The sequence below is a fragment of the Hemitrygon akajei genome, chromosome 7 (assembly GCF_048418815.1).
Source record: "Hemitrygon akajei chromosome 7, sHemAka1.3, whole genome shotgun sequence".
NCBI lineage: Eukaryota > Metazoa > Chordata > Chondrichthyes > Myliobatiformes > Dasyatidae > Hemitrygon > Hemitrygon akajei.
In genome coordinates, this window is record NC_133130.1 from 162,183,783 (window position 1) to 162,206,794 (window position 23,012).

The 23,012-nt window shown below is 43.3% G+C and overlaps 1 protein-coding gene across 3 annotated transcripts in view; it reads left to right on the forward strand.

Moving 5' to 3' along the window:
- Positions 1 to 21,272, forward strand: part of LOC140731118 (proline rich transmembrane protein 1B) — a 25,490-nt gene extending 4,218 nt beyond the window's left edge. For all 3 annotated transcript variants that reach the window (XM_073052427.1, XM_073052428.1, XM_073052426.1), the window contains exons 2-4: positions 4,338 to 4,774; positions 16,380 to 16,520; positions 17,459 to 21,272. In XM_073052427.1, coding sequence (XP_072908528.1) covers positions 4,338 to 4,774; positions 16,380 to 16,520; positions 17,459 to 17,608 — 728 coding nt within the window. In that variant the 3' untranslated portion in view covers positions 17,609 to 21,272. The remainder of the gene's footprint in view (positions 1 to 4,337; positions 4,775 to 16,379; positions 16,521 to 17,458) is intronic.
- Positions 21,273 to 23,012: the final 1,740 nt, after the last annotated feature.

Sequence of the window (23,012 nt, forward strand, 5' to 3'; positions counted from 1 at the left end):
CCCTTTGCTTAACTGGGACAGGAGATTGTTACTGAACAGTTTCTAACCAGCGTCAGTCATGCGCACTTGTTAGGCACTGTGCCTGAGAGCGAACAGTTTTTAAATAGCGTCAGTTGCGTGTGTTTGTGTTCAAAAAGCAGTGACTTTTGTCACTGATAATTGGCAAGAAATAATCAGTAAGACAATTCAGAATTGTTTTTGTCTCTGCGGTTTCAAGCATTCAGGCCAGAAACGACCGGGAGTGAAAGTGAAATGATTTCACTACTTTGGCAAGTTAGGAACTATGAAGTTCAAAGTTCAAAGTGCATTTATTATCAAAGAATGTATAAATTATACCACCTTGAGATTTGCTTGCTTACAGTCAGTCGCAAAACAAGGATCCCAATTAAAAAATAAGATCAACCCCGCCAACCCCACAGTGCCCACAGAGAAATTAAAAAACGAATCAAATTATATTAACAATAGAAGTGAGCAACAACACATTCCAAACCAAACTGAACCGCAGATCCAAATCCCCAGAGTAGGCCCAAAGCCTCAGTGTTCAGTTCATCATATTAGTGGGGGAAATTGTTGCAAAGTTTGTAGACACTAAGCACAGCAGCCAGGCCAGTCCCACAGCCTTACTATCTCAGAGAGAGAAGCCCCCAGACTATCTGGGCTGATGTTTAAATTATTCAAACCTGCACTAGGTCCTGGGCCCCGCCACCAGCAAATCGCTCCAGGCCTAAATGCCGAAGAAGCCGTCTTCGACCACTCCAGATTGACTTGGCCCCCAGAGTGACCCAACCTCAGCTGATTCTCAGCACTCTGCCTTTGCAGTCTGTCTGGGCTGGCGTTTAGATTGTCTAAATAGCGGATTGTCCCTCGCATTAGGACCCGGACTGGCGAGTCGCTCCAGGCCTTGACAGTGCCGCCCTGCAATTCGCTTTGGACCTGGACTCTGCAGCTGAAGAAGCCATTCTCAACCTTTCCAAATCGGCTCAGTACTTAGAGCAGTCCACCCTCGTTCCTGCGTTAAGTTGGGACGGGCATCGGAACTCCACTGCCTCGTCTTCTCCCCTCCGAATCGTTCACTCCAACCAGCACGGCTCCAACTGCAAGTGTGTCAATCCTGCAGTGCACCAGCAGGGCACATCCAGCAAATTCACTTTGCCTTTGCTCGTTCGTCATTGTTTGCAGTGATTGTTTATCGCAACATACTTCGAAAAAAGTGTTATTAATAATGGTTTTAATTAAATTCCTTTGCTTTCAAACTGTCGCACGCTTTTGGTAGCGCCATCTTAAACCAGCGGTCTCAACAATCATCTTGCGTGTCTAAAAGAAAATGAAAGCTTGGAGGATGCAATCGTGGAAAGCTTGTATGAAAGCAGTCTACTATCTGCACTGGGCATTTGTGCTGATTTTGTTCAATTGCAGTCAATCAAAATAACACAGCAGCAAACACTGGATCAATCCCTGCATCGATGAATATGAGGAACTAATTCACAGTATTACAGCACTGTAGAGGTGTCGGTAGTGTTCTGATTCATTCTGTATGTCATTTAAATACAAAATTAGTTACTCGGTTAAAATCAGTTTGTCTTTTTTATATTTTTTAAAATACTTCCATGAAACTTTGACTAATTGGGGAAACCGCTTGTACTGGATTGGGGCAAAATGTATTGGTCCTCATGTTAACCGCCTCACAATGAGAGTGGAATGTGCTTCCACAAGGAGCAGGAGAAGGCCTGACTAACACATGAGGAGAGTAGAAGGAGCTGTAGACGGGTGTGATGAAATAACGTGGGAGATGTGGATAATAGACTGATTGATCTTTTTTTTTGCGCTGTAAATTCAGTGATCCCAACCTTGGCCTTTCTAAATTAAAAATTTGTAAAGATTGGACCCAGCTGTGACTGAATTCTTGAAAGTTGCAAGGTACTTTGACAGGAGGCTTGCATATTTCTTGCTGATGTGGAAGTTCTCTCGAACAATCTCTTGCTCAGGTTGTTTACAGTTCAGTTGGACAATTTGATCCTTTTTTCAATATCAGGAGTGTTGCATCAAGTAACGGCAGTGCTTCACTCCATTTCTCAGGTGAGGGGTGTTCAATAGAGTGGCTTCTTTAAGGCTATAAGGTCTGAAACACTGACCATTTCCTTGTCTCCTCAGATGCTGCCTGACTCAATGAGTTCCTCCAGCACTTTGTTCATTCTTTGCTCTGGATTCCAGCATTAGTATTCCTTGTATAGTTACACTCTTACACACTTAGTGTCAACTGGAAGATAATGGGGTGATTTTACCTCTGGGTAACTGTAAAATGGAGTGGGGGGGTTGAATTTGCAGTTATAGATTGGGGCCTTGTCTACAGATCTGCCACCTTCCAAGGTCTTCAGTTGACACAAAAATCTAAAGCACTGGTCAAGAGTTTTACACCAATTCATGATCTCCACTGCTGCTGAATCTTCTGTCTGAACCGAAAATAATCTGTACGTGACCAGGCAGAAAATATTGGATTTCATTTATTTCAATACTTAAACATAAACTCTGCTTGTGTAGAAGCTCGTGATGTGTGAAGTGACTCAAGTCTCTCTGCGTGAGAGTAAGTGAACATAAAATGGAACAGTACAACAGTATATCAGTACAGTATATCAGATATCACCCATCTGATATCCCCTCTCCAATCACCTTAAAAGTATGTCCTTTCGCATTAGCCATAACTAACCTGGGGAAAAGGGGCTGAGTATCCACTCTATCTATGCCACTTATCATCTTCTGCACCTCTATCAAGTCTTCTCTCATCCCCCTTTGCTCCAAGGAGAAAGCCCTGGCTCACTCAACCTGTCCTCATAAGACACGCTCTTTAATCCAGTGACTTGCATCATTATTTGGTTTCAACTAAAAGTTCCATTACAACTAGAAACATTTCTCTCTCAGATCTACATCTTTAAAATTGCCTGTGGGATAAGCTTTGACGTTGGGGTAAATGTAAAAACACGATCTGCTGTCCTCACCTGTCCAGGCTGCAGGTGACTCCAGACCCACTAAGGTGGTTGAATCTCAATTGACTTCTCAGAGAGAGGCAATCAGGGGTGGACAATAAGTGTCCAGCAGTTTCCATGTTGTGTGAACAAACACTGAAAGTGCATTACAGTTAAGTGACGGAGGTATTAACACCATAGAATCAGAGATTTGAGATGGTTAATTATCAGAGTCAACAATGCATAAATTTATAGCACTCATGTTCGGAGACGACCTCTATCTCTAGTTAACATTGAACCATCTTTTGAATATTGAAATCTTTTACTTAAAGTTATGCAACAGTTTCTTCCCCCAAGCTATCAGACTCCTCAATACCCGAAGCCTGGACTGACACCTTGCCCCACTGTCCTGTTTATTATTTATTGTAAATGCCTGCTCTTTTTTTGTGCACTTTATGCAGTCCTGTGTAGGTCTATAGTGTAGCTTTCTCTGTGTTGTGTTTTTTATTACGTAGTTCAGTCTAGTTTTTTGTACTGTGTTATGTAACACCATGGTCCTGAAAAACATTGTCTCATTTTTACTATGCACTGTACCAGCAGTTATGGTCGAAATGACAATAAAAGTGACCTGACTTGACTTGAAATGTGCAAGGTAGTCACATTTATTCCAACTTATTCAAAAGTGGGCCAAACTTCACAATAGGGACTATACATTTTGAAGGTATTTGTATTCTGCCCTTGCTGAAGAGCATTCCCCGTTTTCTCAAGCTAGACAGATAGATAATTCCGTTTTAGTTGTAGTTGAAGGTGGTTTTATTATTCAGCAACACGTTACAGGACGCAAGGAGCCGGTGTCAAATAGTGATTCAAATAGTCAAATTCAAATAGTGATTCAAATTCCTTCAATTTCAAACAAGTGCTTCTAACGAATAGATGAACAAACAAGCGATTATGTAACGGTCGACCTAATGTCAAAGGCTAATTGCTTAACAACGTGATTGTAAGTAATCGACAATAGCTGTGAGCTTACAGTTATGCAATGAGATCCAGTAATTAGAAATAAAATAACAACACCAATCAGGAAAGACATAACAATTTACTTTCCTTTATTTTATTGTCGCCAAACAATTGATACTAAAGTGTACAATCATTACAGCGATATTAGATTCTGCGCTTCGTGCTCCCTTAAGTACAAATCGAAGTAAACATAATAAAAATTTTAATTATAAATCATAATTAGAAAAGGGAAAGTAAGGTAGTGCAAGTCAGGTCCGGATATTTGGAAGGTACAATTTGATTTGCTGATGTGGATATGGTGTAAGATACCACATCAATGTATCAATTTTTTCCTGTTATTTATGTTTTGTGTTTCTTCAGGTGCGGCGGGGGGAGAAAATAGAACTGAAAGACAGATGGGATCACAAGGCAATGGGAACCATGTGAGAAATGATTCTGGAGAACCGTCACAGCTTGTGGCCTTGGCCAGCCCCTCCAGTGAACTCATTGAGGAACCTCCTTTCACCCAGGGCCAGGCAAGCTCTGGTGGGCACCATCGTGTTGTTGACTTTCCTGCCCAACCAAAGGATACAAGTGAAGTGGAGCAAGGTACAGACTCCCTGGGATATATAAACAGAGCCTTTGTTGGAGAGCCTCCTCCATATTCTCCACCAGATCCAAAGGCAGTGCACCTCCTCTACCCTTTCTATGAGGCACCTTTCACGGGACAATTGCCTGTCATGTACCAGCCAGGAGCACAGGATCAAGTCTTTTACCAGAACCAGCAAGCCCTACCTGGAAACTACCCTTTCTCAATTGTAAGTAGTGACTCTTTATCATTTTGCCTATGAGGTGTGAGTCTTCGACTACTTTCAACAAGATCCCACTGAGGGGGATCAGCAAGAGCTGGCCATCAGTTGTAAAGGGAACCAGATCCAATTTTTGATAACTCTCTTTTCAGAAAATTTAGATTATTTATGCGCTTTAGTTTCTGTCATTGATGTATTGTGACCAGTCGATTAGTAATATTTGTAAATCCTGCCTGTTGTTTGGCTGCTGTTCCCTCGTGGGATTTGATTTTCCCTGTTCTCCTTGTGCTCAGGTATTCACTTGTGCTTTGGCAGAAGGGCGAAGAAATTCTCTGAAACAAAAATTGTTAATGGGCTCCTTATCCTACTGAATATGGGATGTCAATGTACAGTGATTTCTGGGATGTTCCCGATTTCTCCTTCTTCAGTATCACTCAGAGTTGAGATGACTGTTTCGTGCCCGGTCTGCAGGTTTTGGGGTGGCTGTAAGATCTGTGCAGGAGTGAGGGAGGGTGCTGTCTGCCCACTGAGGAGTTAAATTGAGACTCATTTAGACAAGTGTTAAGTAGGCTTGCGGCTGGTGCTTACAAGTACACAGTTCCCTGAAGTGGCGCCTCATGGTAGTGAGAAGGGCAAGTGTTCTCTGCCTTCACTGGTTGAAGATTTGTGACATCATGCTCGAGTTGGTGAGGCCACACTTACAGGATTGTGTGAAGTTCTGGTCACCACACCAAAGGAAGGATGTGGCTGAGCTGGAGTGGGCGCAGGAAAGCCTGGAGGTCGATCGGAGGTTGGGGGCCGATGACTGGAGCCCTGCGTCTGCAAGTCCACTGAGCAGATCGAAGCCTAATGTCTGTGAGCCCGGAGGCACAGACGGCTGGTCCTGGGGCTGGAGGGCTGTAAGGGGTTGTGAGGGGTTTGTTTTGCTGTGTTCTGTACCATTCCACTGAACAAGTTGGGCATGCTACATTGGCGCCAGAAATGTGTAGCAACACTTATGGGCTGGCCCCACACTTTATCCTTGGGTCTCGTTGGTTGTTAACTTAAACACCACATTTCACTGTGTGTTTTGATGCACAAATAAATGGATCAGAATCTAAAAAGTTTCATTAAAATGCTGACTGAACTAGAGGACTTGTAAGGAGACACTGAATAGGTTGGGTCCTTTTTCCCTGGAGTAAGGGAGGTGACATGATAGAGGTATATACAACTATGAGAGGCATTTATAGAGGGGTAGCTACAGTCTTTTCCAGTGTAGGGTTGTTAAAATCTAGAGGCCATGAACTGAAGGTGAGAGGAGAAGGTTTAAAGGCAACGTGAGGAGTTTATTTTTCCCACCAGTGGTATTTGGTATCTGTAATGAACTGCCAGAGGAGATGGTGGAGGCAGGGACGGTAACAGCATTTGAGTCATCAGGACAGATAGTTGACTGATCAGTGCACAGAGGCATGTGGAACTGATAAAGATAGGCATGATGGTTGGCAGAGAGATGAAGGGTCGAAGGGCCAACTCTATGGCTGTGTCCCACGAAGAAGAACAAGGGTGATCTTTCATCCATTTTTTACGGCAATTATTCCTCATCCAACATCATCAAAATCCACTATCCATCTCTGAGAGTTTGTGAGCTGACACTTGGTTGCTGTGTTTCCTTACAATGTAACCGGAATATCCAGTGTGTTTCCTTACAATGTAACCGGAATATCCAGTGTATTTCCTTACAATGTAACCGGAATATCCATTGTGTTTCCTTACAATGTAACCGGAATATCCAGTGTATTTCCTTACAATGTAACCGGAATATCCATTGTGTTTCCTTACAATGTAACCGGAATATCCAGTGTATTTCCTTACAATGTAACCGGAATATCCATTGTGTTTCCTTACAATGTAACCGGAATATCCAGTGTATTTCCTTACAATGTAACCGGAATATCCAGTGTGTTTCCTTACAATGTAACCGGAATATCCAGTGTGTTTCCTTACAATGTAACCGGAATATCCAGTGTATTTCCTTACAATGTAACCGGAATATCCAGTGTGTTTCCTTACAATAGTGCCTGTGTTGAGACTGTGAATGAAGCCACTGGACAGACACAGCTGGTAGATATAAAAATCTTTGTTTGGGTGTTTATTGCATTCATGCACATGCAGACAGTGTTTCCTGGTCTGCAGTTAACCCCAGTCTGCAGCTCCAGGAAGACCTTTGTTCAGAGCTGTATTTTAAATTCAATCTACAATCCACATTCAGATCTGAAGACTGGTTGCTGTTGAAATGAGTACAGGTTTCCCCCACTATCTGAAGGTAGAGCGTTCCTATGAAACCGTTTGTAAGCCGAAATGTTGTAAAACAAAGAAGCAATTATCATTAATTTATATGGGAAAATTTTTTGAGCGTTCCCAGACCCAAAAAATAACCTACCAAATAACACATAAAACCTAAAATAACACTAACATGTAGTAAAAGCAGGAATGATATGATAAATATACAGCCTATATAAAGTAGAAATATTGTATTACGGTGTAGTTTCACTTATCAAATTCTGGAAGACACTGAGCCAAAATCGATTTGGAGGAAAAAAATCGGCACCTACACGCCTATGCACGTACACGCATACACAAACAACTGCCCACACAAGGCTTCATGGTCATTGTAGTCTTTCTCAGGGGTAAACAGACGTATAAAGCGGGCGTCTTTTTTCATAAAAGCGAAAATCCTCTTTGGTTAGCGAAAACAGGTACTAATGTAGGTCTTTCATAACAGCGAGTTGTCATAAAGCGAATGTTCGAAATACAGGGGCCACCTGTATTTCCATAACTCCAGAATACGCCCTAACACCTGCATTCCAAATCAAACAAGTTGGCACTGAGACCATGAAGGGCACTAGGTGGACTTGTTTCCCTTACATAATTCATGGTTATAATGTTCAAAAAAAGCATCTCGCTCTTTGGCCATTGAAATCCACTCTTAAGAGGTCATCAATAGTATTAAAGGCTGTGCTTGTTTTTCTCTGGAACAAAGGAGGCTGAGGGGTGAGCTGGTTCGTTCGTTATGTGCCGTGTCGTATGATGTGGGCGATGATGGTTTTTCCAAGACTAGGATTGTTCTTGGCAAATTTTATACAGCAGTAGTTTGCATCAGTGGTCACATAACCAGGACTTGTGATATGCACCCCCTGCTCATACGACCATCCACCTCCTGCTCCCGTGACTTCACTTGATCTTGACTGGGGGCTAAGCAGGTGCTACACATTGCCCGAGGGTGACCTGCAGGCTAGCGGAGGGAAGGAGCGCCTTACACCTCCTTTGGTAGAAATGTATCTCCACCCTGCTACCCAGAGTAGAGAAATAAAATCATAAGGAGCATAAATAGTATAGCCAGAATTGTTTTCTCATATTAGGGGCATCAAAGTCAGGAGGGCATAGGTTTAAAATGAAAGAAAGGAGTTTTAAAGGGGTGAGGTTATTTATAGAGAATGTGTTTGATATCTGGAAGGACATGATGGAATTGGGTACAATTATTACATTTTAGACAGGTACTTAAGTAGGCAATGTGTAAAAGGATGCAGATCCAACACAGGCAGATGGAATTAATGTAGATGGACAAAAAGGGTCAGCATGGATCTGTAGAGCTGATAGACCCTGTTCTGTGCTGTACGACTTTTTTCAATTTTCTTTAAGCATATTATTGGACTTACATCCGTACTGTTTTTAAATAGTGCAGTGCAAAGCATATCAACGCCTTGTACAAAATCCCATTTGCTCTCTCTCTCTGCTTTTGATCACATTTTATTCGATCTTCCCAGCAAACTGCTTATCAGATCAATTATCAGATCCCTGAGTCCTGTTCTGCACTACTTAGCTGCTGCATTCCCTCTACATTTGAAAAGGACTCAACAAAATTCTGCAGATCATGGAAATTTGAGATGAAAACAAATGAAGGTAAAGACAGCAGAGCCGGAATCATCATCGTGGAGAGGAACGGGGTTAATGTTTCAGCCTGATGACCTTTGCTCAGATCTTCATTCTGAACACAATATTGATGGCACAAATGTGGCTGTAAGATGGGCCTAAAAGTTTAACTGTGGATCTTTAAAGTTGCTCTTCATAGATTGAACGTGTTGACAGAGAAGCTGTATACTTAATACTTAATAGAAGCTCTATACTTAATAGGTGTTTGAAACTCTGTGCATCCTTTGCTGGCTGACTTCAGAACAACTGGAGAATTCAGTGCTGATCTTATCAGCTAGAAGGGAACTAAAGACAGGACGCTTAGTTTACTGTATTAGCATAATGATTAACCGAATCCTCTTGCCTGCAGGGATTCGATCCGGGTTCGGTAAAGCGATCCCACGACCTTCGCTGCTTTTAGGTAGATAGAGCTTGACTCACAAGACTTAGGGCATTAGAGAGCCCCCGGAGGAGGTCATCACCTGCACTTGTACACCCATACATCAGGACACAGGGAACCTTTAGAAGTCTCCGGCTGCACTGAACCGTCAAGAGCACGACGGGCACACGTAATGAGAATACTTTAAAATGTGTTCCTTGCTCTCTTCTGACTCAGCAGCAAGATGTATCCACAAACAAACGATGCTCTGTACACGTGTTAAAGGTTATAAGAAATTGCTTTCTTAGAATTATATAAAGAATAAAATTTTGAAAGAAAGAAAAGTGATTAATAAAATAGTAAAAGGGATGAAATAAGACTTACTGATCAATCTTGAAGCCGTGCCACACAATATATTGTCAAGGTGCACCTCAGTTGTTGGACAAATTTTTCAGTCTCTCTCTCTCTCCCCCCCTTCTCTCCCTATCTCCCTCTCCCTCTCTCATCCATCTCTACTTCTAGCCCTTAGCACTAGTCGTGACACAGCCTAAGAGAAGATCCCCACTTATACAAAGAAATTGCCCCTTTTTATCTTTTTATATTCTTCAAGATCCCTTCAAAAATCTAACATAAATTTTACCTTAGTATTTTCCAACCAAGCATGTTTCTCACCATTATCTAATCTCATGGCTGTAGACTGGTACAGTATTCACACTCAGTACTTAAAACACTGCTGTGGACTAGTTCCCTTGTGTTTTCTCAAAACATTTCCACAACTCAGACTACACCATTTTGTTTTACAAGTTTCCATTTACTGTTACACATATTAACACATACCAAGGAGGAATCAACTTTAACTCTTTCCTTACAACATTGTTCTAATTTGCAGTCACATGACAGCACAACAGGCATCACAGAACTGAAAACCACGTAACATGTACAAAACACCGTTTGCTCTTTCTCCTCCTTCAAACACCCCCCATCAAACACACCTCGCAGGTAGGGCTCTCATACAGAAAGCTACGTGGGTAGCATAGCAGTTAATACAATCATTTTACACTGTCAGTGATCAGATTGGGGTGTGATTCCTGCTGCTGTCTGTAAGGAATGTGTACGTTCTCCCCTTGACTGCATGTGTTTCCTCCGGGTGCTCTGGTTTCCTCCCACAGTCCAAAGACATACAGTTAAGGGTTTGTGAATTATCAGCATGCTGTTAGCACCAGAAGTGTGGTGACTCTTGCAGACTGTCCCCAGTATAATCCTCTGACTGTGTTGGTCATGAACACAGAATGACACATTTTACTGTGTGTGTGACAAATAAAACTATTAATTTTTTTTTAAAAACTGAGTTTTCCAACATTTCCTGTTCTTGTATCACTCTACAGTTCTGTTAGTATCAGCTCCAGGTTTACGTGGGATAGAGTTCCAGTTTGGAAATGGAATTCATGACAACAACCTACATGTTATAGAGCACCTTCGACATTCTTTAGACAAGTTCACAAAACCAATAATCAACCTGATATCGAGCCACGTACCGGGTAAACTGCCTGGAAGCTGAATGAAACAGTTGTATTTAAGAAGGTGCTTAAAAGGGGAGAGGGAGCAGGGGATGTGTGTGTGGTAATATGGGTGTACTGTCGCTTTTGTGGTTCAAGCACCATTAGCTGTTAGCACAACTGTTACTTTTTCTAACAAAACTGTACCACGTTAAGTTGAACTATTACAGCACTATGCCTCAGTTGAAAGTAGAGCTCCACAATTTGTCTTTGATGCTCTTAATCTAAATCAGTCATATAATACTCTGCAGAAGGCACAATACAGCACACCCTCATTAAGGACAGGTATCTACTGTGGCCGTTTTGTTGTTACAGTGATTTAAAGAGAGTGTGGGAAAACAGGAAGTGACTCCCTCAATACTGGAGTAAGGAGTAGCAAACAGGGCTGAAGTTAAGACAATGAAGTGGGACAAAGGGGAAACTTTAGACAATTTGGACCCCCACAACCCAGGAGATACTCTCATCTCACTGCTGCCATCAGGAAGAGGGTAGAGGAGCCTCAGGACTCACATCACCAGGTTCAGGAGCAATTATTACCCCTCATCCATCAGGCTCTTGAACCAGAGAGGATAACTTCACTGAACTGTTCCCACAACCTATGAACTCACTTTCAAGGACTCTTCATCTCATGTTTTCAGTATTTATTGCTTATTTACTTATCATTATTATTTATTTTTTTCTTTCTTTTTGTATTTGCACAGTTTGTTGCCTTTTGCACGCTGGTTGTCCACTCTGTTGGTGCGGATTCTATTGTATTGAGTATGCCCACAGGAAAATGAATCTCAGGGTTGTATCTGGTGACGTTTATGCACACTGATAATAAATTTGCTTTGAACTTTGAACATTAATACTGGAGAATCTGCAGATGCTGGAAATCTGGAGCATCACACACAAAATGCTGAAGAGATTCAGCAGATCAGGCAGTGTCAATGGAAGTGAAGAAACAGTTGACGATTTGGGCTGAGACCCTTCAGCAGGACTGAACCTGGGACATTAGTGCTTTTCAAGGCGGTAGCTTTGTAGATGTAGTAAGTGGAAAATGCCTGAGAACAAAATGCAAGTGATCCATGAGGAAAAGAAATCCCAGAACATCACTAACTAACTTGTTGGTACCAAGTAGAGTTGTATAGCAGAGAAACAGGCCCTTTGGCCCACCACTTCTGTACTGGCCATCATAAATTTGGAGAACTTTGCAGAGCCAAAGATGGTGGCTTCTCTCCAGTGCTTTGGAGTGCCTGTTGTAGGTAATCCATGTCTCAGACCGTGACCTTTTTGCCAGATTTGACATTGCGATATCTAAATGTCTTTTCGTTCAATAGATAAAAGACTGGACTAGGTGAGGGTGCATTTCATCATTGGTTCTTACCTTTGTAGGGAACTATCTCAGGAGAATGTAAGGATTTCATTGTGAATCTTTATTCAGAGAGCTGTTCTGTTTAGTGGCAGGTCATGGAAAAGGTTGTTGGTAAATCCTATCTTTGTGTGACAGTAATTTAAGTAACTTCACCCTCGTGAACCAGTGGCCAAAGGCTGCTTCCGGAATCACTGAAGAATCCATCCACTTAGAGCAGGAGTTCCCAGCCTGGGGCCCATGGACCCCTTGGTTAATGGTGGGGGTCCGTGGCTTATAAAAAAGTTGGGAGCCCCTGGCTTAACGGTATAGTGGATAGCTCAATGGCAAATGTCACGAGCAGCTACAACAGTTATACGTCTCTTTAAACCCTGCTGATTGTTTGCTGAACTGTACGGCACGGATGGTGACAGAGAAGACATACTGCAAATTTAAAACCTGGCTCAGGCGGAAAAGATGAAACACGCGTCGGTGCCTCCACTACTGCAAGAATAGCATCAGTTGGAGTTGAAGAACCAGATCTTATTCCGGGTCACATCACCCCAGGCGTTGCCAGCTGGTTCTGCTCGAGAAGTGTCGGAGGATTGCGTTGAAGTCTCTTCATGATGATGGAAAAGACCTATGGATTGCTCAGAGACCGGTTTTACTGGCCCCGGATGAAATCGGAGGTCGAAGAATACCGCAAGTCGTGCATTCGATGCATACGGCGGAAGACACTGCCTACACGGGCAGCTCCTTTGTCCCACTTGCAGAATGCAGGCCCTCTGGACCTGGTGTGTATGGATTTCCTGTCAGTAGAACCCGAGCCAGCAATACAGCGAGTGTCTTAGTCATCACGGACCACTACACCAGGTATGCTCGGGCTTTTCTTACCAAGCACCAGAGGACGTCTACGGTAGCAAAAGTGTTATGGGAGAAGTATTTCATCTATTATGGCCTTCCCAGGCAGAGTCATAGTGATCAGGGACGGGATTTCGAGAGCAGACTCATCCGTGAGTTACTGGACATGCTGGGAGTTGAGAAGTCGAGGACCACGCCCTATCACCCACAGGGCGATCCCCAGCCAGGGAGGTTTAATTGGACCTTGCTAGACATGTTCAGGACCCTGGAGATCAGCAAGAAGAGCAGGTGGAGTCAACATATTGGGCATCTGGTCCACAGTTACTACTGTACACGAAATGAAGCTACTGGGTACTCGCCATATTATCTGATGTTTGGGTGTGAGGCGAGGTTGCCCATTGACCTTTGTTTTGGGACTGACGAGGGTGACTTACCACCGAAGACTTATCTGAAGTATGTGTCTGATATGAGAAGAGAGCTGAAAAGGGCTTATAAATTAGCTGGGGTCAAGACTGCCAAGCAGAAGAAAGGAAATAAGAGGAGGTACAATCAAAAGGTGAGGTTCTCCCAACTCCTGCCGGGAGACCGAGCCCTCATGAGGAATTTGGGGCTACCTGGAAAGCACAAGTTGGCTGACCGCTGGGCGGCTACGCCCTACGTGGTGGAGAGTCAGATGCCAAACCTACCAGTTTTCCGGGTGAAACCAGAGGAGGGGAACGGGCCTGTCAAGATTCTCCATGGGAATCACCTGCTGCCCCTGGGTCTAGAGGTGCAGGTAGACCCAGAGCCCGACTTGGCGCCTACACCTAGTAAGAGGACTCTGCAGCGACGTGGGGCGATTGCAGGGCCAACAGCAGGCAAGGTTAGGCCGGTCCCCACCCCTGAGAGGGATACTGATTCGGAGATTGCGAACCTGGATGTGTGGTATATGCTGCCTTTCGCTAACTCCCCAGAGATTGAGGAAGAGACTCCCGACCCTTCTCCCGGTGAGTCAGGTGAAGTGGGGGTATCTGTGGGCAGCCTGGGTTGCAGCGAGACTCTGCAGGGAAGGAAGTGGGGCTTGGCCATGGGACAGAGGGCTCCGAGATGCAGGTGGGCATGAGTGATAGGTCAGGGTGGACCCGAAGTCTCCCCAGTAGTGTCTGAACCTGACAAGTTAGGTGAGGGGGTGCAGAGAGTTAGGAGACCATTGGATAGGCTGGCCTACGTAGCACCAGGGGATTAGAGTGTGACCTGTAGTGTTTTGGGGAACTATGTCACTGCCTTGTGCACCTGGATTGGACTTTGTGTTTTGCAGGAAGGGTTGGCAAATTATCTCAACATCATGAGGACATGACTAAATTTGGTGGGGGGAGAGTATAACACGCTGTAGGGTTTCACAGCTAATGTAAGGGCCTCTCTGTAATGTTTCACTGCTGAGGTAATGGTTTCTCTGTAGCAGCAATGTTTGGGTTATGACTGGAGATAACGGGGCTTGTTGACCAATGAGCGGAAGTTATTCTTCCTTGTGTGTCTGGGAGCTGGGAATTCACGGTCCTTTGCCAGGGAGAGATGAGGAGAGAAGATGTGAATAGAGAGAGTTGGTAGACCGCCAGAGTGGACTTGGATCGAGGGTCCAAAGGTTAGCGACGATCGGAGGAGGTCGATGGTGGACGAGCGGCCTTATCAGTGAGCTCCAACATTGCGCATTAGATTGTTTCATGAGAATGGGCCCTTTTCCTTTTTTTTTGTTTCTTTACTAACCAGATAGTCAAATTAAGAACTATAAAGCTCAATCATTTAATCGCATATTGTGAACTGTTTGTTATTTCCGTGGTGCTGATTTGTACCAGGGATACATCGCGCAGTATCCACCCAAATGAGGTTTCTTAAGTTTAGCCGGGCCGGGGGCTATCATCCCTTAGATTAAGCTGCTAGCCGAACTGAGTTACACAACCAACTAATGATCAGTGTTGTGATGAACACAAGATTGGTTCAGTGATTGGTGAGATATCTACAGGCAAACTTTAAAAATGAAAATAAAGTTCTTCTTTAGATCTTTTGCTGGCAATTTAAATCTAATAACTGCAATTTTTCAACTAATTCCAATTAAATAGTTGACTCTTAAAATCTCTCATAGGGACCTTCTGTGAAATGATTTAAATGATCTCAGCTTTTCAGCCCACTTCCCAGAAGCAGCAGTGTGCATCAATGACTATTGAAATATCTCTTCATAACTTTCTATTCCAACAAAAGGCTTGTTGTAGGAAAGCAGCATCCATCATCAAAGATCCTCACCCCCCGGGCTGTGCTCTTTTCTCACTGCTGCCATGAGGTAGAAGGTACGCGAGCCTCAGGACTCGGACCACCAGGTTCAAGGACAGTTACCACCCCTCGATCATCAGGCTCCTGAACAAAAGATAATTGCACTCATCCATTGAGATGTTCCCACAACCAACAATCTCACTTTAGGGATTCTTTATCTTATTTCATGCTCTCGTTATTTATTGCTATTTATTTATGTTTGCATTTGCCCAGTTTGTTGTCTTCTATGCTCTTGCTCTTCCATTTATCCTGTTTACGGTCACTATACTATTCTATAGACTTGCTGAGTGTTCCCGCAGGAAAAGTAATCTCGGGATTGTATGTAGTGACATGTGCAGTAGGTACTCTGATAATAAATATTACTTTGAACTTTTTTGAATTTTGAAAAGGCAGTCTCTACTTTTTAAACTTTTCTGTCTTCAGAAGCATCTGAACTTGGGAGCTTGCTGGCCCTTCTAAACTTCTGACGATGTTTATGCCAACTGTTCTTTGCAAGGCCTCGTGTTATTTTTCAAATGTAGCACTAAATTCAATTCTATTTCAGAAATTATTTTTAAAAAGTTACTAAGAACTCACGTAACATGGAATATGAATGGTGATACATTTTATATTATAGAGAGATTAACAAAACATATTTATTATTGTATGTATATATAAATGTGTGTGTGTATAAGTTTTTGAATAAAAGTAGACTGACAGGTTTAGAACTGGTGTGCTAATGTACGAGAGTGTATAAGTACTTAATATATAAAGGTTTTGCTGTTATGTAGCTTTGTTCTTTTAAGGTAGGTCACATGATATACGTGTGTGTGTGTGCATGTGGGCTTGTATGTGTATATATGTGGATCATGTATTTAGTTTGTTAAACTACTACTCGGAAGTTGATGGGGCCACTGTCACTGTAAAGCCTCTTGTTACTGCACCATTGCTTCAGCTGAGTTTACAGTTAGCTGCTACCAGACGTGTCTCCTTGATGCTCCTAGTATAAGGGAGTTGTTACTCTCTAGAGTAAGAATGTAGGAAGAGCTGAGTACATTAAAGAGAGATTCCTCGGGCTTAGGGCTAAGGCACACCCTCAGTGAGTGGTGACCACGTAACGAAACTGTGCCGTTTGCCGGAATTGGAAGAGTGTAGAAATGTCAGAGTGTGGCGGGACTGGAGGAGGGAAAGGGGTAGGAAAGATTCAATTGGTACGATTTCATGTCTGTCACTAGCTGTTTTCTTTTTTCCTTCCAGTATAATTATCCATTGCCCGGATTCCAACCAGCTCAGGAACAAAGGGGGAGGCCTCCGAAGGACTACATGGTGGAGTCGGTTCTGGTCACTGTCTTCTGTTGCCTTCTGTCAGGAATCCTGGCCATCATCTTCTCACATGAGGTATTGATCTTTCATAATAACTGGCTTTTGTAATTTATGAAGATTCTGGATCATTGGATCCTTCAAATATCTCCTAATTGATCCCCTGAAGCAACGTGGGTGTTAATTGCATGTAAACTGATGCTAGCACGATGCTTTTGGCAAGGTGACAGCACAGAGAGGAAGTCCCTGATTCATGACAGAAGTCTCTGCCCCTTCTCCAAAACCTTTGCATATTCCCTTCAGTGTGGACCCTGGAAACAGGCACCATGTTCCAGTTATGATCAAACCAGAGCTCGTCAACACTTCCTTGCTCTTTGTCTTTATTTATAAAGCTCAGGACACAACTGTTATTTTATTAAGTGCTGTTTCAACTTGCCTTAACCTTTCAATGAAGTGTGCATTTATACCCACAGACTCCGCTGTCCCTGTACCCCTTTAACCTACAAGTTTAAAATGCCCCCTTCTTCCTTTCTTCCTACCAGGAGGAGACATTTTACATTTCTCAGTACTAAAGTTCATCTGTCACTTAGCCACCCATTCCACCAGCCCGTCTCTGTCCTCTTCGGGCCTCCATTGGACAGGACTGGAACTGAATCAGAGCTGTATTTAACGAAAGTTCAGTCAGGGCTCTTAGACTGGTCTGGAATTAGTTCAGACTCCGACCTGGACAAAAACTGGTTCAGGAGCTGTGAACTAAGTAAAAACTGAGCCCTGGACTGGACTAAATCTATATTCAGAACCTGGACTGAACTGGTGTTAAATCAGTTGTGGAGCAGACTTGATGGAACTGGATTGGGCTCTGGAACTGAATCAAAATGAAACTGCTCAGAACTCATGCATTATTTCTCTATTGCCCTCAACTCAATTGTCAGTTGAAGTGTCCTGCGGTTGTTGTGGAGGACTGCACAATTGTTGAGCCCAATTTTTTTAAATGTCTTCTTGTCTTTCCCCTGCAGACACGGATGGCAATTCTCAGAGGTGACCACGATCACGCAGAGATCACCTCGAGGAAGGCGCGGATGTTGGTGTTGTTCAGCCTGCTCTTTGGGGTCTTCGTTTCCATCGGGTGGGTGATATATGTGGTGGTGGCACTTTACTTCGCTTGACGTGCTGTGGCAGTCGATATGCCGGCCCCCTTCCTAATGTGGTGGTGTGGCCCCCCATCGGGTGATACCCCGATGCTTTGAGAAAACTTTGTAACACGGACCTGGAGTTTGAATTGTCACCTTTCAGGCATTTCTCTTTTACACTTGTCTTTGGAACGAGGGCGCCCCCGGTAACCCTAGGCCTTCGTGGACTGCTACAGTTCGTGTGCTGACGCTAGTTTGAGAGTTCCAGGACTCTAATGAAGGAACGGCTATTTTATGGGAACCGTGTCACTCGGAGAAGAACGTTGGGTGGTGGTGTTCCCATCATCCTACTTTCTCAATTTAAGTGTCGAAACATGACTATCCTGTTACTTTATCTGTTCCTTTCTGGTCCACTGTCTGCTGGAGAAAGTCCAGTTCTTCCTGTTGCCTTGAGAGATTATCTCAGAGACAAGTCCAGGATTGACCGGTCCAACTCATACCCCGTGAGACTGCCCGACACAAACAGGGACGCACATTGCCAGAGTACGTGTATGCCTGTGGAAGGTGAAGTGAGGACTGAAATGGTCTGGGCTTTGATTGGGCATGGCTGGGTGCCAGAGTCCACACACGCTTCAAGGGGCCTGTGGGTCACATGGTGTTTAACCCAGTGTGAGCCAGAAGCCGAGTAAACTGAACCAGTAACAGAGTTTGTTGTTTTCCACAGTAACAGGGCTCCAGTCCAACAACATGGCTAAGTTAGGCACCGCAGTGTTGGGTTGAGGGAACCTTATTATGTTTATGTAGAGATCAGATATGCAAACGTTATACAGCTTGATGGTTGAGGAAGAAGCTATTCTTGAAATGCAGAGTATATTCCCGCTTCCGTACCTTCTCTCTGATGGTAGCAATATAGAGGACATGTCCCAGATGGTGAAGGTCCTTCATGATAGATGGCGCCTTCTTGAGGCATCACCTCTTGTAGATATCCTCGATGGAACTGCCTGAGCCTGCAGCCTTCTGATCTTGTTCATTGGAGGTTCCATAGCAATCTTGTGATCCTGTATTCCCGATGAGTTGTCCTCCCTCAGTTAAGTCAGGGTGAAAGCCTACTCCCTAAACTACACTGACCAGTAGGAAAGGTTTGGGCTAACACCCTTCAGAAGCTGGAATTATTGACATTGGTGAAACAACCTTGGACTTGCAAGTTCTGAGCAACTTATCAGAGCTGAAAAATATGACAGCTGAAAGGGAGCTCGACCTTTGCAGGTGACAGCTGTTCCTCGGCTTTCAGACCATCGCTGTCAATAATCCTGAATCAATAATTAACGAGAAATCCTGGCGCTCAGTCAGGACATTGATGTGGTTTCCCCAGGGTGTCCTGTTGCCCATTCTTCATATCGTCCAGAATTCCCCAGGAGATGAGGATTAATCTCCAGGATGTGGCTCCAACCAGCTGAACAATGATGATCACAGCAGTTCCAGGAACATGCTTAATCCTCGCCATTTTGAGTTAATAATTTAAACCAAGCTGTTTCACCAACAGTCAGACCTAATCCTTTCTGGCATTAGAGAATCTGTTTGCTTTCCATTGACCTCACAGGATAGACCAGGAGAGCTGATAACAAGGAGAGAGCGATTCATCCAGAAATTTTTTTTGCTTAACCAAAGAAGCACCCACCACCCAATCCTGTCAAATATTGTCCTGTCTTTTCTCCTGATATGTGTTAGAGGCCATTCAGTTCACAAAATCATTTATCCTCCACTTCTCTGGGGTAGGAAAAATAACTCTTCAATTATGTGCTGACTGCGTTTATAAACAGAGCTATAGTAATTACTAAATTCAAAGTTCGATTTTAACCACTGTAACACACAGGTGAAAGCTTTCGGTGTGGCTGCTGTAATGTGCCCGTCACTGGTGACACTTAGCAAGTTGTTGAGGACCTGAGAATTGGGATATAGGAGCAACTTTGAGATCCATCATCCTCTGGTGTTTCATGGGACAGCACCGTAGCGTAGTGGCCAAGTGTTTAAGGCGTCGGTCTAGTGATCTGAAGGTCGCTAGTTCAAGCCTCGGCTGAGAAAGCGTGTTGTGTCCTTAAGCAAGGCACTTAACCACATATTGCTCTGCGACGACACCAGTGCCCAAGCTCTCTGGGTCCTAATGTGGAGAGGGGAGACTTGCAGCATGGGCAACTGCCCGTCTTCCTCAGTCATCATTGAAAATCGATGGACAGCCATAGCGTGGTGGTTAGCACAACGCTTCACAGTACAGGCGATCCAGGTTCAATTCCCACTGCTGTCTATAAGGAGCTTGTATGTTCTCCCCATGACCATGTGGGTTTCCTCCACAGTCCAACAACAAGCCAGTTGGTAGGTTAATTGGTCATTGCAAATTGTCTCGTGATTGGGCAATTGCTGGATGGCATGGCTCAGCAGGACATATTCTAAGCTGTATCTCAATAATAAACAAACAAACAAATAAATAAACATGCTAATGTCATGTTTGCAAACAGGCGGATTCAGCTGAGGGAACTGTTCCTGCCTACCCCTCACACACACATTCAGCATGTCAGTGTAAGGTAGATGGCTGAGGGCAGTGAGGCCACCTTCACCTGGGAGATGACAGATGGAACACAGTGGCAGAGGCTGCTGTTGCCCTCTCACTGTCAGGGGCATTTCTCACCGAATTGATTCTGGAGTCTTAGCACCTGCAAAGTTAAAATTATAGATTCAGATGGATAATGCAAGTACTCAGCAGCCCAGGCAGCAACTCAGGGGAGAGAAACAGTGTCAAGACAGCAGAATTGTAGACAGCTTCAACCAGTGTGAATTCCACAACTCGCAAAGTCTCAAATAAACACTCGTGCAGGGAAAAAGAAGAGACTTTAAAATGGAAGGAATGCGGGTTACTCATTACGTTCTGTCACTCTGGGCTAATGTGATATTTCATGGTCTTAAGACATAACATACTGCCCGGTATTTGAAGCACGCTATGAAGTATTTGAAATGTGGGATCACTGTGTTGTGGTTCACAGAATCACTGCTCTGGGCAACATGGTGGCACTTTAACAGCGACCCAGGTTCAATTCCTGTCACTGCCTGTAAGGAGTCTGTGCGCTGTCCCTGTGACCGCGTGGGTTTCCTCCCACCGTCCAAAGAAGGTTAATTGATTAGGCTGGGATTAAATCGGAGGAGTTGCTGGACGGCATAGCTCAAAGGGCTCGAAGTGCCTTTTCTGTATTGTATCTCAGTAAATAAATACGATATTTGAACTTTAAACAATCTTAGCAAAACACTGAATATTTGGTACCATTTTGACCCCAAGCAGATATGGACAGATGTTTTTCCCCATTTATAATAAAGAAACAAACGTGCTCCTCTTGTGCCTTGAATTTAGAATTTGCTCTGGCATTCTGGATTCAATTTAGATTTATTGTAGCACATAACTTATTTTAAAATCATTCTATAATAATTGATGAAAACCAAAATGATAAAAGTCATTAAGGAAACTGGGACGTTGTGATTGTAGACTATGAAACGTTTTAAGTGTATTGGAATGGAGTGTGGGATGTGTTTCTACTGTGATGGAAGGAGTGAAATTTCAATAGTTTTGTACATATTTATCAGCACTGCTACACTGTGTGGAAAAAAGTATGGAATAGAAGATGTAATAAAATTTATTTAACTCGTTTTACAGTCATTGAGTATTATTTGATGTAACACTGAAACATTTGGCTTTTGAGATTTGAAGTCAGATTCACACAAGCTTTGGTCTATTTTAATGGATTAATTTCACAGACGATCGAGGACAAAACTTGCATTTGCTCAAGTCACCCAAAGCCACAAAACATTTTACTACAAAGGCCACAGGTCACTTCCCCAATCTTTTCTAATTCAAGGCCAATGGAATTCTAAAAAAACTCAAAATGTTGGCCAGTTAGCCCAGATGTTACCTGCTCCAGATGTAGACTGCAATCTAAAAACAGAAACACAAGGTGTGAAATATTTATTCTGTTTGTCTTGCCACATTAAGTGTGACCTGCTGAGCGTTTCCAAGACTTACTGTTTTTATATTAGGTTTCCAGTTTTTTAAAAAAATTTTCACTTTGCAGAACGTGGTGTGATTTATTGTAGTCCACACCTCACGCTGAAATAGCACTTTTCACAAAGAAAAGTATCTAAAAGGTGCTTCATAGAGGCAAACTGCTAAAATAACGTGGTTTCTGACTCAAAGGTGAAGAGTTGACAGATTGGTATTTAAGAACAGTTTATGAAGTATTTTCTTGCATTATTCTCCATCTGTTCAGTCTTTACACAATCATTTATTCTTTTTATTGCCTCCTGATGTGTCCTTCACAATTTATTTTCCTACCTAAGTGTAATGAGTTAACCTAGTTGATGACTATTCATGTTGAAGATATGAACAAGCCTATCTCTGTTTTTCCATCATTACCATTATGCAATGACCAGCGCTGCTATGTTAATAGTTAAGTAAGGTATGTATTTTCTCCACATATATACATAGGCTGAGGGAGAATTTAACCTGTTTCCTTGCCACAGATGTTTGTCAGAACATTGCACTGAGTCTGGGCTAAATTACTGAATTTTCCTTTTAATCTGGCTCTCAAAGTATGCAACCAATAGTCTTTCACTTGTGTCTACCACTCTCTTCTTCAAAAGGATGTCAGCCATTTTGTGGTGCTTCCATCAGCCTGTAGAGGTTTCCTCTAACTCCATAATCCCACCCAAACACCCAAGATGGAAGCTGCAGTATCCTGTCTCTGCTGACGGGAGCTAAAAATCTGGGTTTCATTGTCCATGTGCTCCAGAAAGTTCTGGAGTCGAGCACTTTGGGCTTCCTGTCAAGGGCTTTGTTTCAGCTTTCACCACTGGCACTTAATGCCAGGGGCTGCCATGTCATTAGTTGTCCAGTTTCTATGACAACTTTTGTTATTTTACGAAATGGGGCTGCTGGCCTTTTGTCTTACACCCAAGCCTGGACGATCACAGTGTCTGCTCCTCTCACTAATTCTGCAGGGTACACAAGCTTCTCACCACAGCTGGGCAAAGGCAGTGGAGCACAGAGCAGAGAAAGGAGGGCAAAAAGCAAAGAACATGACCTTTTTGCCTCATCTTTGGCTCTCCCAAATCACCACCACTGCATCACTGAAGCGCCTCCTGAAGGGCAGTCATCACAAAATAATCAGATCTGTTCTCAGAAAAAGTGTACTGAAAACTTTGAGCCTCTTTCCGGACGGACACTTCCACTGTAGTCAGTAAACCTCTGTGTGGAAGCTGAAAACACACAAATAAAATCTGTATATTTTAAAAAGGCCGGCTTGTGCTTCTATGTTACTTTCACTAGCTGTCTCAAGAGAAGAACCCCTTTCGGGGTCCACTGAGATTTAAACATGGTCCAATCATTTCAGCTCAAAACCTT